Below are 14,395 nucleotides of genomic sequence, written 5' to 3'. Positions count from 1 at the left end.
ACTCATTGCCACAGGATACTGTGGACACCAGGTATGTAGACAAATTCATGTAAAAAAAAATTCACCAAAATATGTTTTACCCAAAGATAGCATTGTAGTTCAGAAGTGCTTCATCCCCAGACTGCTGAATGATGGCAGAGTACACTAGGAAAGTATTCCCTATGCTTGCTCTATTTTTATATTATTTCCTAAACATCTGCTGTTTGCAACTGTTGAAGACAGGATTCTGTGCTGGATGGACCTTTTGTCTGGTTTAATATGGCTGGTTTGATGTCGTCAGAGAAGTCTTACTCAGGATGTTTAATCTAATATTTACTACTTGTAGAAATTAAATACACCATTCGCTTTCAGTATTTTCCCAGTAGGGTAAATCCTATGGGAAGGCTAAATATCACGGTTTGGTAAATATCAAGGTTTCTTTTTAATGGTGTTATGATAATGTTTGATTACATAAATAATGATGCTTTAATATTTCAGGGAGGTTAACTGAAAATGTATGTAAAACTAGAAGCAAGAGTTGAAAAGAATTTCAATATAAAGGTTTTAAGGATCTAATTTTGTTGTTGACTAAACATGGTAGTTCATTCAAAACCCCTGTTAAGATGGAGAGTGCTTTAAATTTTAATATTCTGAGGAAATAAGAGTCCTAATGCTACAAATACTTATGTGCTTGATCAGTTCACACATCTGAGTAATCACAGAGAACTGAATGGATCTAGCTATGCGTTGTAAAGTGAGCGTGTATGTGTGTGTTGAATTGAAGTCTATAAACAATTTTCTAAAGAGTGGAATCTTGTACTTTTGACTCCTATGCCCATTTTAATCAATTTTCAATGTTCTAAATAAAGAATCATCCTAACACAGTCCTGTTTTTGTAATAAAGTGGATTTTTTTGAAATATCTGAACTGTCAGTGGTGATGTGTAGGACTCCAGGTGCTCCCGCTCATGGTATTGTGGAAGGAGATGACTTTAAATACGGGGCCCAGGTTTACTTCAAGTGCAACGCAGGTTACAGCTTAAAAGGCAGCCGTGTTGCCTACTGTCAGCTTGATGGGAGCTGGTCAACACATCATCCTGAATGTGGTAAGGTCACTTTAAGTTTTGATTCTTGTCAAATGTTGCAGCCATTGTATTCACATTAAACCAGGAATATCCAAATCTCACGTGAAATTTGGTAGATCCATGGCTTAGCATGATGTTCTTTTGTCTTCCTGTCTTTAAGAAGCAGTAGTGATTCTAAATTTACTTTCCTGGAGCCCAAGCCTGCAGGACTGGTTTACGTAAAGGTCTGACTGAAACATCAAGCGACTGAAAAATAATTTCCTCAAAGACTGTAGGCATACATCCTCTCACAYAGTCTGGAAATTTCTATGGCCAAAACCAAGAGAGGGCCTTCACGCATCGATGAATAGCTGCTTCTGTTAATACTGTATCTCTGATACCTTCTCTGCAGAAGTCTGGTGTGTTCTGTGGAGACGATTGAGGGGCTTACTGTATGAAGACTTCACTCTTATTACAACAGGATTCCCATGCTAGAGCAAAATTTTTAGAAGGGAAATGCTTCCATCTGTTCTTGCTCTGCAAGTTTGCGCGCCTACAGTAGATCACATAGATTCACATAGATTCAGCTGTGAAATTGCAAACTCCTTCTTCCCTCCAAAGAGACCTTTAATTTTTCTTTAGTTGTTTTGTATTACACAATTTTATTTCCAGATTCCAAAATCCTTTGTATCAATTGGAAAAGTGCTTTCACTAGGGTGTTATGGCAAGTAATGCAAATTTTTAGGGGAGTGTCATGAAACAGCTGTATATAGGTTCATCTGAAAGAGCAAGCATAAGACATTCTTCTGTCTAAAGAAAAAGTTCCAACAGGTTTGTGCTAAAATCTCTGCTGCATGATGTCATTGGCTAAATATCTATATCTAGACATGGCTATTAACTGAAATGCTATGTGGCGTAATTTGGGTCTCTCCTTCCCAGATGGCTTCTTTTTATGTTTAATCCATTCAAGAAGTCATAACACTGAATTTAGGCAAAAGGTAATTATTACTGAAGTTACTGATATGCACAGAGTGAAATAAGAGAATGTCTTTTAAAGGTATAGTATGTAGACTTACTTGATCAAGCTTAAGTACATTTGAAAACATACATTCTGCTCATCAGATGGGGTGTGTAAGCTAGATATCAGTAGAGAAAGCAATATGCAAATAAAGCATTATATGGTGGGTGAATCCCTGTATTCTTCAGCTGGTAAGTTTTCAGTCACCTGTGGTTCACAAGTGAGAGCCTGTGAGATAAGGAGGAGAAAAGGAGCTCAATTAAAAGGAGACAGACTCTGCTTCTGCCTTTCTCCTGGTAGTGAGGAACTTCAGCTCTCCTTGTTTCCTGAGTAGGAATCTTACATGCAAAAATATGTAAGTACATATATAACCTTCTGCATGTGCTAAAATCCAATGCTGTTAAAGAAAGCAGTGATTATGTGCTTACTTGAATTATGTACTCAGATTTAAGGGTACGTGCTCTTCATTTAAACATGTGCTGTTGTGGTTAGCTATGTGCTTACATGCTGTGCTGAGCTGGGCTCTGTCTGGGGCCATGAGGATATAGGTACCAGTTCAGGGCTGTACTGATGCACTGTTGCTGTGCTGCTTTCACAGGGATTAAAATAAATGTTTAAGTGGTTTGTTGTGTGTTGGAGCTTTTGTGAACTGAGGGTCAGTTCTGAAGCAATGATATAAAGAGGTAATTTCTGGACAACTGATCCATCTCTCAGTCTTCTCACACAGAACAGCACCAACACTAACTATCTAAACTAGATGTTCACAGGGTATCACGTAATGAGACATCAAACAGAGAAATTAAATAGAATTGCATGTCAGCCTGACAAGAAAACTAAGAGATGAAATCCAAGGGAAAAAAAATGCACCTTTTTCTGGCTTTAAATGTAAAGAACTGAGGTGGAAAAATATAGGGAAAAGCATTTATTAGCATTACTTAGCAAAACTGTCATCTAGATTTAGGCCACAAATTTAAGTTTTTTGAAAGAAAAAAATAACAAATTAAAAAAAAAATATTGGGAAGGAGGAAGTAAAAGAGGTTTTATAGGCAGAACCTCATGTTAATAAGTTTCCATATTAAATTTTTAGTATCAGTATTAGATATATATATATATACAAATATGTGTGTGTGTGTGTATATATGCCTATATATATATTCTTTTTAAATTCCAGTATTTCCCTGGATTATTGAGATCTCTCTCTCAGTGCTAAGAAACTGAAATACAACCAAACATAAAAGTAAAATTAAGTAGTCTAGTTTTATTATCCAAGCCCATAAAGCATTGAAAGAACAGAAATGGTAAATGGATGCCAAGGGCCCGTTCCCTGCAAATATTACAAGTGCATCCTTTTAGGCACAGGAAGCAGCCCTGTGTAAGTTCATGGAACATTAATATCATGTAAAGTCAAGCCTGCTTTTCAGGGTTATCAGCAAAGTTGGAGAGACTCTTAAACAAGTTGAGAATCTTATGCTTTCATCAAAGACTAAAGCGCTTATTGTAGGCAGACGTCTGTATTACTATTGCTCCTTTAATATTTGATTTTTTTTCTATGACTGGGATCCCACATGGGTCTTGAAAAGGCATCTTTAACAACTGCGTGTAATGTCAAGCAATCTGACAGGTGAAAATAATGCTGTGAACTTGATAAAATGGTTACTATTTTTTCTCCCCCTATCATTAGTTCTAGATGAAAAAAACTGCTCAGATCCTGGTGGCCCACTCAATGGCTACAGAACAGTGGTAGAAGACACTGGGCTCTTGAATGGACGCTATGCAAAAATTGGCACAGTCATTGCTTTCTTTTGTAACAACTCGTATGTTCTTAGTGGGAATGAACAGAGGACCTGCCAAGACGATGGAGAATGGTCAGGGAAACAGCCAATCTGCATAAAAGGTAGTTTACAATCTTTTTTTACAAGAACCCATAAAAACCGCTATGTTTTTACTGGAGTTTGTTTTATATAATTTACACTGGCCAAACAATCAGTTTTCCTAAGCTTCCCTCTGATTGACACCTGATACCTCAGTAGCTGGTAGTTTGCCAACTTTTACTGGCTGCTAAACTCAGCTCGATTCCAGCAGATGTTTTCATCTTTAAACACAGAGAGGAATTTTTCCCTAGACCTTTATTACCCTCATGTTAGGATCAAAACTGTGTAAGATCAAAATCAAAGAAGATCAGCAGGAAGCTGAAATAGAAGGAAATAATTGTCTCATCAGACTTGCTGTCATAGGGCCCAGTTCTCCTCTCTCAGTCCTTTCAAGTCAATGGGCCCAGCTGCAAGCATAGAGGTTTGTAACGCCAGGCTTGTACGTTGCATCCTTGAAGGTATGATTGAAAAAATCTCTTGAGGGGATGCTTAAGCTATCTGTATTCATCAAAACCCTAAAACACATCTTTAAGTGCATTGCTAGAAAGAGAATTATGCTGTTGACCTGGGGCTACTGAAAGCATGTCTGGAGCCCTGAATGGGTAAAAGAATTTGGGCTGGGGAACTGCCAGATCCATTTTCCTGAAGCAATTTTTTGAAACATACTTTAATAGATTGTTGTTAACCGAAGTAATGATAATATAAGGAAATATATCTGTCCTCTGGGGAATTTGCTTTATTCTGTTATTTTAGATGGAAGTACTCTCTCCCTGAAGCATGTAATCATCTCCATTTGTGGAAAGCATCTTTATTGATGTTAACTTTGATAGTGACATAAAGGTTAACATATACAGTAATCACAAAGAGCTAGATATTGTTAAATCCCACAGAACATGAGGGACCATACTCAGGCATACAGATGAAATACATCCTGCAAGATTCCTTTTCTTCTGCTATGTGCAGCAGGAAAGAGATCCTGGCAAAATCATTTAAACTGATACAGCTGGATATTTTATCCTCCACTTAAAATAAATTTAGTATGCAAAATTAGAAATCCTGGATCTCCCTTCTGTTATTTTTTGTATATTCAGGTAACTCTGTGGTGTTCCTTTAAATCAGACTCCCCAGCTCCTCCCAAAGGGCCCACAAGCAAACAGGCTTGCAAAAGTCTTTAATACTGTGCTGCCTTTCTCTGTATGCCTGGGATTAGCTTTTAAATTGCTAGGGAGATGGACATTAAATACTTTWTGTATAATTATATTTTTGCAAAAGTTTGCTCAGATTGCAAACTGTAAGTTGTAGTGGTATAAATCTGACATTCAAATGCTGACAGTGAAAACTTCCTTCATGGTTGAAAGTGCCCAATACAGAAGATACTCATTTGTTTCCAGGGTTGGGATAGATCTAGAGATCTGCGGGAACTGATCCGCTATTGCTAGCGACCTGAAAGGGTGGAAAGGTGTATGAACCATAACATTTGAGCTCTGAATGTGGAAAAGGACTGTGCAACATTGTATTTTTTCTAGCCTGCAGAGAGCCAAAGATCTCTGACCTGGTGAGACAGAAAGTGCTTCCAATGCAGGTTCAGTCAAGGTGAGAATGCAATACCTCAACTATAGTTTTAAGAAAAACGTGATTGCTTTTTCCCTCGTCTCCTTTCCACTCTGCGTGCCTTAGCCTGACTGAGCAGCCATTCGTGCAAAACAGTTGGGGTGAGCTGCCCTGATGATGGAGCAATGACAGCTGCTGGGAGGGGAGGTCTGATTAAGTGCAGGTTTGCAAGCTGCTGGAGGCAGCCAAAAAGTTATGCACAGCTGGAGATGTGCAAAGTACTGCATGATTCTGGAATCAGGCTTGCAAGCCAGTGACAGACAACAAGAACTATCTCAGAAAAATTCCTTGGGGCTAGTGTTCCATTTAAAAGTACAGAAACATGGTGTCTTAGTGAAGAAATGATTGGGGACAGCGCAAGGAGAGAAGCAGGCACACTAGTGTAGTCTACTTCCATTAGGTTTCACCATCCAAAGCAATGCAGTACAATTGATATAAAGTTGGGTTTGGGATGGGAGAGAGGAGGAAGGAGAGCAGGAGAGGGAGAAGGAATGAAAAATCAGACAGTGTCTGCCTGTGCCCTTTTGCTGATTTCTTGAAATGAGCTCAGTCTGAATCCTTCTACTTGTGCTGCAAGTCCATTTTTATCCAAGGAATTATTTCTCATTTCAATGTCTTTTTGCAGTGCAGGATTCATTTATTTTTAGATGCAGTGCAAGAACTGTTCTCGTCTTTGGTCTTAAGAATTCAGTTCAGAATAAAAGTCCAGCTCAAGCTCTGTCCTGTCTCTGGCAATGGCCAGTAGCAGATGCTTAGAGAAGACTTTAGGAACAAAGCAAGGTGAATACTCTCACACCCTCCAGCTGTCTGTGACTTAGAGTCTTAGAGATAGCCCTAGGAAGCCATCAGCAGATTTTAGTAGCCATCAGGAGATTTATTTTTCCTTAAATTTCTCCAATCATTTTTGAACACAGGTCTTATGCTAAATATTTTCAGATTGCTTAAACTTGCTGCATGAGAGCAAATATATGTCCCCACTTCTGTAGCACCACGATGGCATCTTATATTTGTGAACTATTTTTATCTCTTGAAGTAGTATTTCAATTTTATAGAATAACAGGGAGGCAAAGTATGGATTATGCAAGGTCACATGTAGGTAGGGAATTTGACCCAGACAGTCTGTGCACGAACACACAGCACCTCTCATCCCTCTTCCCAAATCAGCAAAACTCACCTTTGCTCTCATTCTTAACACTTTGCCTTCCTTGAGCGTTGTCATAGATCATCTCGCAGATTCTATGTGATAGAGACAGTCTGTGTCTCTCAGTGACCAGAAATGGAATTGCCATGTGAAAAGTCCATTCTTAGGACTTTTCTGGATGCAGACAGTACCAGAAATCTCAAGGGAAATTAATTTTGCTGAATTTTGCAGATGTAAATAGCTTTTTCTGGATATATAAGGTTTTAAGCATTAGTGCAAGGAGCACGTTCTAAGTGATGAAGATTTAAGTATGACTGTAGTCAAACTCATGGTCCATATCCAAGCTGATGCATGTATTTATTTTTTTCATTGTGTGCCATGTTTCAGCTAATCAGTACAATTTCTAAATGGAAGCTTAGTGCTTATTGCAATCATGAAGTCTCTATGGTGAAGTAATTATCTCTGTTAATTGGTAAATCAAGGAACTTTATCAACATGATTTAATCTGAATTGATTTCTAATACTGCCTATTAAAATGTTCACCAGAGAAAAGATGTGTGTAACTCCTCTCCAGGGAGAAGTAATTATGGCAATGCCAAGTTCCAGTTTAATTTCTCTATTAAAAACATGATATCCCAGTCCTTTTGTGAATGGCAAGAACTGTTCCACATTCAGAAGCAACTGGATACAATCCATAGACTGTAAAATGAAAAACAAAAAGACACACAAATAGATATGTTATAGACAAAGATAGGTATATACATTAAAAAAAACCCCAAAATATCAGAGATGTAAATGGGAATATTGCTAAACCATGTTGGAAAGGTGTGGTTTTTTTTTTTCTTTTTTTTTTTGCCTTATTCTTTCATAAGCAGGCTAACTGCTTATGTTTTTAAATGCTATTTAACACAGCTGATAATAAATCTACAATAAGGATTGTTTTTGTCTTATTATTATTACTCTGTGTTCTTTTTGTGTTGCAACAGGGAAACACCTTTGCATCAACTTTACTCATCTGCATTCAGCAAGCAAAAGCTTGAAATTTATCCAACCAAGAAACCGGCACTGCCATTTGGAGACCTGCCCCTGGGGTACCAGCATCTGCACACTCAGCTGCAGTATGAATGCATTTCTCCTTTCTACCGCCGCCTGGGTAGCAGCAGGAGGACTTGTCTGAAGACAGGAAAATGGAGTGGGAGGGCCCCTGTGTGTATTCCAAGTGAGTCTCTACAGGGGAGGGAGGAGGGGAAATGTGGAGGAGGGGGAGCAGGATGTGTATTCATCTTAGATAATTAGGGAATCCTAACACTGTAGGCTATCTATGCTTCCAGATGGGAAATAGGAGCAATAAAGCTTGCAAGATATATGGATTTCTTTTTACCCATCAGTAGAACTTCTGATGGTAAAGGAATCAAGCTTTCAGCACTATAATTTGCCATCATTTCTTCTACTCTTTTATTGAGTAAAAGGCGTAATGGGGGTCCTCTTATGATTTGAAAATGTTTTCCAGTTATCACCTCATGTTTTCCTGTTTTATTTACTGCAAATGTGATTTTCCTTTCATCTCTCTTCTTTGGCACACAGCTTAAGAAGACATCAAGGTTTAAGCAATAGAATGGAAAGCCTGCATTTTACAAAGGTCCTTCCTTTAATATACTCTGCTAAGGAAGGGCTTATATTGCAAAATATAAGACCAGACAATCTTATCCAGAGTTAGTGCACATAGTAAGCAGGATAATAACATTATAGGATTTGGTATGAATCACTACTGACATCAAACAAACTGTGGAAGGTAGATTCTAACATCATGCAGATTCTCAGAGTTCTTATCTGTAGTTTTGCTTTGAAATTATCCCAAGTATTGAGACATATTTCACTCACTCCTTTTGGCTATGGGCATGTAAACACTGCATCCCAGAAAAACCCATTTGTCCTAAGGGAAATTAAAAAAATGTGACCATGTGATGCAACCCTTTGAATTGAAGTAAACCTTTCCTACTGTGGAAAATTTTACCCCAGACCTACGCCAGGGTAATATATTCCTAGGGCTAGGCATAGCTTTCTCTTTTTATTTCCTTGAGATGGCTGTTGATTTATGCGCGTTTGCTTCAAGGTTTTGCTTTAAGAGAAGTCTGTCCTTATAGGAGTGAACACAGCTGTGCCAAGGTCAGTTCTAGGAGATGACCCCACAGTCACCTTGTGACTGCCTAGGACAGGTTTTAGTACACTGTTGGTTTTGTGGTGATTTAGGATAGGCAAGAATCAGTGGTGTTCCTTCCAGGTCCTTCTGTAGTGCAGCTTGAAAAGGTCATGAAAATTCACCTGCKCAAGTGCTAAACAGACATTCCTACTTTAGCCAGGAATTCAGATAATAATGGAAAAAAATRAATGTCTTTTACAGCTATATAAAATATGCTAGAATTTTGCAGGTAAAAGTGAAAGATTAATAGGAAATCTMTGCCTCATGCTAACCATTGCAGTTTGGTTCCTTGAGTCACATCCTAAGCAGGAATCCTAAGAATCTAGGATTCCTAAGAAAGAGTGACACTCAGATTCTTTGAAGAGGAGGACATACTACCTCACTCCTGGTTCATGTTTCCTCAGTCTGTGGAAAAGCAGAAAACATCACTCTTCAAAAGACAGTGACCTCTACAAGGTGGCCCTGGCAAGCGGCAATCTATCGGACAGCCAACGGGGTGAAGGAGAACAGCCTCCGGAAGGGGACCTGGATCCTTATCTGCAGCGGGGCCCTGGTGAACGAGCGCACTGTGGTAGTGGCAGCTCACTGCGTCACAGACCTCGGCAAGACCATCGTGCTCAAGACAGCTGAACTCAAGGTAGTTCTRGGGAAATACTACAGAGATGATGACAGAGATGAAAAGACCATCCAGAACTTGCGAGTAAGTCTGGTGGGAGCGGAAAGTAACTAGCACAGACACATGTTGATCACATTCTCCTGTTTAGGGAGAAAGAGATTATCCTTTGGATAAATATTGTTTTACACACTGTTCTTTGAAATGCATACCTAGAGACACAACTGTCAGAACTGTCATGGCTCAAGGAGGGCCCGTGCTGCAGTGCATTAAGTTTCCCTTACACTGCCCAGCTCTCATGGCTCCCCCTAACACTGATGACTAAGAAAATAGTCCAGATTCTATGGGCCATTAGATCTTGCCTGATATTGCCAGAAAAATGGGAGAAGAGCCAGCTACTGTCAATAGTGGTTAGCATTATTTATAGGGAGACACCTGTGCTCTAGATTCTGGTTTGACACCATGGATACATTTTGCATCTCAGTCCTGACACTGAGTGTACTCTAAAGAGACTTTCAAACTCTAAAAAAGTTTGTAGCTGACTCCAGCTCCAAATATAGCACCTCAGGCTCACCAGACTGTTTTGCTTGAATTAAAACTAGAAAGGGTGAAGTCAAAAAGAAGAGAAATACAGGGATTTCAGCTTTGTCTCTTTCTTTGGAGTGGGGGATATGTGAGTTCATGAATGCATTTTATCCAGTGACTTATAGATAATGTGATTGTTATTTTATATATAAATTTTTTGGTTTCTTTCTCTAGCTGCAACTTTTTCTGATCTTCTTAGATTATTTTTTGACAGTCTTTCATTATGAAAATCCTATTCCTTCTTGTAGTGTTTCTTCAAGGTAACTAGCAGTAAGATTTGGCTCCAGCATTATGTTATGTATTGCTACTGTTCTTCTGGGGGCTTGGAAGATAGGTAAATTACAAAAAGGAGACATTTTAATTACGAGTCTTCCCCCTTCCCTCAAAATTTGAATTCTACAGACTGAAGATGACATGACAGGCAAAGTCTTTTCAGTAAAGAGTGGAAAATCTTGAATGCGTATTAACTTCCCACTCTACTGAAGATGTCTTTGATTCCATTTCATTAAGAGCAGTTTCAAGCAATAGAAACTGGCCTGAAACCCAAGCAAAAAAAAAAAAAAAAAAAAAAAAAAAAAACAACCCAAGCCCTTAAGAAAAGAGGCTTGATCTCTTTACGTGTTTTTGATTTGGAAGCAGACATTTGAGTGAGCTCTATGATGAAAGAATATTTTGGGAGTAAAGGGAGAGAAGAATGCCAAATAAGCTAAAATAAATTGTAGAAATATGGGAAGAGTGTTGTTGATTTTCCACTGTTGTTAACCCTACAATTCTTCCTACTGTGGTTCCTCCCCAGATTTCTGCCATCATAGTGCATCCCAATTATGATCCTATATTACTTGACTCTGACATAGCTATCATAAAACTCTTGGACAAAGCCAGAATCAGCAGTCGTGTTCAACCCATTTGCTTGGCATCTTCTCATGATTTGACTTCATCCACAGAGGATTTAAAAATAATGGTTACTGGCTGGAAGGTATTGGCTGATATTAAAGATCCTGGATACAAAAATGACACAATCCGCATGGGAGTTGTTCGGATGGTGGACTCACTGTTGTGTGAGCAACAGTATGAAGATAATGGGATACAGGTCAGCATCACTGACAGCATGTTTTGTGCCAAACAGGACCACACAGCCTTTTCTAATATCTGCCCTGCTGAGACTGGTGGGATTGCAGCCATACCTTTGCCAGGAAAAGCATCTCCTGAGCTAAGGTGGCACCTGATGGGATTAGTGAGTTGGGGTTATGATAAAACTTGTGGCCTCGAACTCTACAGTGGCTACACCAAAGCTCTTCCTTTCAAAGACTGGATTGAGAAGAACCTGAAATAAAAAGCTGTGTCTGGAAATGGCATTTTATAACTATCATATATCTCACAGTCTCTGCTGCGTTAAGGCTTCTCATCCCAGTGACGAGCCACAYCTGGGATAAGGTTAAGGCAGATGCCCTAATAATTTGTCCTAGGACCAGCTGTTCCATCAGGCTACTCTTAACCCATGACAAAGGGTCTCAGTGCATGGAGCATTTTGACGTATTTTGGCTTTCTCCCCTGGTGGGAGGATGATGCTCTGCTCCTGAGTCTGACATACAGAAACAGGATAGCGAGTTCTCACTAAAATTATTCTGTAGTGCAGAATCCCCTAGAGAAATCAGCCTTTCCTGAAGATCTGTGTGACTGAGAGGATTAGGAGGCTGGAAGAGTAGCCTGAATTCATTACGATGGATGAGCTTGTTATGGTACATGCTGTCTGTATTGCCATAGTACAATGTAATCTTTTTCCCTCCCAAGTACTTTAAACATTTAAATAAACGAAGGTTTGGTTTTTTTTAACCTACATACCCATGTCTGACATTATTTAGAGTCCATGTTGCTTTTTCTGTGTCACACTCTAGGGGTCACACTGTCCCTGCCTGTCTGCATGCAACTTTCACTTGAGACTCTTCAGGCACACTGAGAGGCAGAATTAGCACAAAATTCAGTTACTGCATAAATAACCAACATCTTTTCTTTTCTTACTTTTCTTAATACATCCAGTGCTGCTATTGTTGTACATGAGCCGTTGCAATGTAATGTGTCTGGGGAATTCGCTCGCACCTTGTACTCTGAACAGATGAGAATCTGAAACACACTTTTTAAAAGCTCTTCCCGTGCGGATTATTTCAAAGACCTATGAACGCCTTGGGGCAGACTTTCCTTAAAYATGAGAAGTTCTGGTTTCCATCCAGTCACATACATCAGTGGCAAAGTAACTCCCCTGTAGCCTTTCAGCATGAAAAACAATGTTCAGTTTTCATTCTTGGCAGGGATTTTTCTTGACTGCATTGTTTGGCATCAAAGCATAAGATTCTCCACTGGGCATGTTGTCTGGTGAAGAGACTTTTGTCTCCTTGTGTTCCTTATCACTGTTCTYTCACTAAATCATTCTCTTCTGTTCAGTAGTGGCTAAAGCCTGGAGATAAGTCCCAGATTAAGTTGGGGAGGGGGAGCAGGGAAATGTCTCCCATCAGTAATGATGCCTCAATAGATCATCTGTGACACCCTGGAATTTGTGGGACCTCAACATTATTACAATGCCTAAACCAAGCATAYAGACAGCAGTCAGATGTGAAGGCTGAGGATCTGATGAAAGGACTTAGTGCTCTCACCAAGAAAGACTCGGATTTCCTGAAGTCATGTTCTGCCTAGACTATTGCATGACTACAGATACTATAAGCTAACAAGTCTGTTTTCAGCTCTGCTTTCTCTGATGCTGTGAAAATCTTCTTTAGAATTTCTTAGCACTCAGTAGTTTCCACCTACTTACGAATCTGAAAATCACTGCTAAAAGGGCAATGAGTATTGGAGGTAGCTCCACGTAATTTATTTTGTTTTCATGGGCAAAGGACTTAATGTATTATGCTTCTGCACTTCGTTTATTTTCACTGGCGATAGGGCAAGATGATCTGTTGCTTGAGTCCAAAAGTTTAAGGGCTACAACCACAGTGAATTACTTCTYTGCTTATGTTGTTTGTCTGTCTCCTCCTGCCAGGAGATTATGGTTGGCTGACAAACTGCATGGCAACCACAGTAACAAAAACTCTGAATTAAATGTGAAAAATCAGATCTGTTTCATTCCTCCGCTGGGAAGAACATGTGCCAAGGAATGTACGGTACTCCCACTCTGACAGAAGGGGTTAGAGGTAATTAGGTGACAGTTTTGGAGAGGGGTAAACTTGCAGGTCAACATATGTTTCTTCCTAACATTAATATGAAGACTGAAATGAAAGAATGAGAAGGAAATATGATTGTTTATTGGAGCATGGCTTGCTCAGTGAGAGCTCTTCCATGAATAAACGAGAGTCTCTGTTCTCCCGGTAAGAGAAATTCTCATCCAAAGCAGAAACCATAAAGGACCTGCTTCTTTTCTCAGTTATAGCAACATAGCTGCATTGCTTTGCATAGCATTACTATTGCTTTCCACTGCTAGAACTGAGATAAGAAAAGAACAGGCTTTAATTTTTTTTCTCCTCTTGGATTTGTCCACTTGAGAGCTTTGCAGTCCACACAGGTCAGCAAAAAGTCTGTGTTAATTCCAGCCCTATGTTAATTCTAGCTCTGATTCATCTGCTTTCTCAAAAGATCAGTTGGGCCTGGTACTCCCTGGTCCTCTGACTTCTCCGTGTTGAACCCCTTCTGCATTTAGTTTCAACCACTCAGAGATCTGGCAATGGATAGCYGGAGGCTGCTGGGCATATAGGACATACATTCACACATACTCATGGACAGCCATATACATACACCTATGCATCCATACARTGCCTAGTATCTGTAGGAATTATAGACAGAAGCAGCCTCTTAGATCAGCCCGTCCATCCTGGCCGGCAGGCGGATGCRCAGTAGCTCCATACCGACTGCCTGAGCAGAGCGGGCTGAGATGTAACTGCACTGATGAGGAAAAGCAGCAGATCGATCTTTTAAAACAAAACAAAGCAAARCAAACTGAGCTGGAATCACTAATCCTTTTGATAGCTGGGATCTATTTTTAAGATGCAGAACTATTTCAACCATCTCTTCTCAAACAGGTGAGGATCTGTGCCATCTGTTGGAGAAAGGGTGTGAAATAGCACAACAGGGATAGCAACGCGTCTCCCCCGGAGGACAGGGGCCAGGCACGCCGAAAAGAGAGACTGCTGCGAAAGAGAAAACAAAAAAACCCACACAATTCCCGCTTTCTTCCTCACCCCACTGGACCTGTGCCTCTCCCTTTGTATGCTTTGGGGGCCGTATGTGGGTGAAGTCACTTCCACAGGCAGCGCCGCAGCGGGCCGGGCC

The 14,395-nt window shown here is 39.9% G+C and overlaps 1 protein-coding gene across 3 annotated transcripts in view; it reads left to right on the top strand.

The window, feature by feature from the left end:
- Nucleotides 1–11,918, top strand: part of PAMR1 (peptidase domain containing associated with muscle regeneration 1) — a 56,387-nt gene extending 44,469 nt beyond the window's left edge. The window contains exons 7-12 of one of the 3 annotated variants that reach the window (XM_085321877.1): nucleotides 914–1,084; nucleotides 3,742–3,954; nucleotides 5,458–5,524; nucleotides 7,670–7,902; nucleotides 9,288–9,583; nucleotides 10,878–11,918. In XM_085321877.1, the coding sequence (XP_085178003.1) occupies nucleotides 914–1,084; nucleotides 3,742–3,954; nucleotides 5,458–5,524; nucleotides 7,670–7,902; nucleotides 9,288–9,583; nucleotides 10,878–11,414 (1,517 nt within the window). In that variant the 3' untranslated portion in view covers nucleotides 11,415–11,918. Of the gene's footprint in view, nucleotides 1–883; nucleotides 1,085–3,741; nucleotides 3,955–5,457; nucleotides 5,525–7,669; nucleotides 7,903–9,287; nucleotides 9,584–10,877 lie in introns of all 3 variants that reach the window. The other 2 variants (XM_085321879.1, XM_085321878.1) reach the window with 2 other exon arrangements.
- The last annotated feature ends 2,477 nt before the right edge of the window (nucleotides 11,919–14,395 follow it).

The sequence above is a fragment of the Rhea americana genome, unplaced genomic scaffold (assembly GCF_003343005.1).
Source record: "Rhea americana isolate MKP2758 unplaced genomic scaffold, rheAme1 scaffold_72, whole genome shotgun sequence".
Taxonomy (NCBI): domain Eukaryota; kingdom Metazoa; phylum Chordata; class Aves; order Rheiformes; family Rheidae; genus Rhea; species Rhea americana.
Note: the sequence above shows the minus strand (reverse complement) of the source record. Positions and strands in the feature narration are given on the sequence as shown.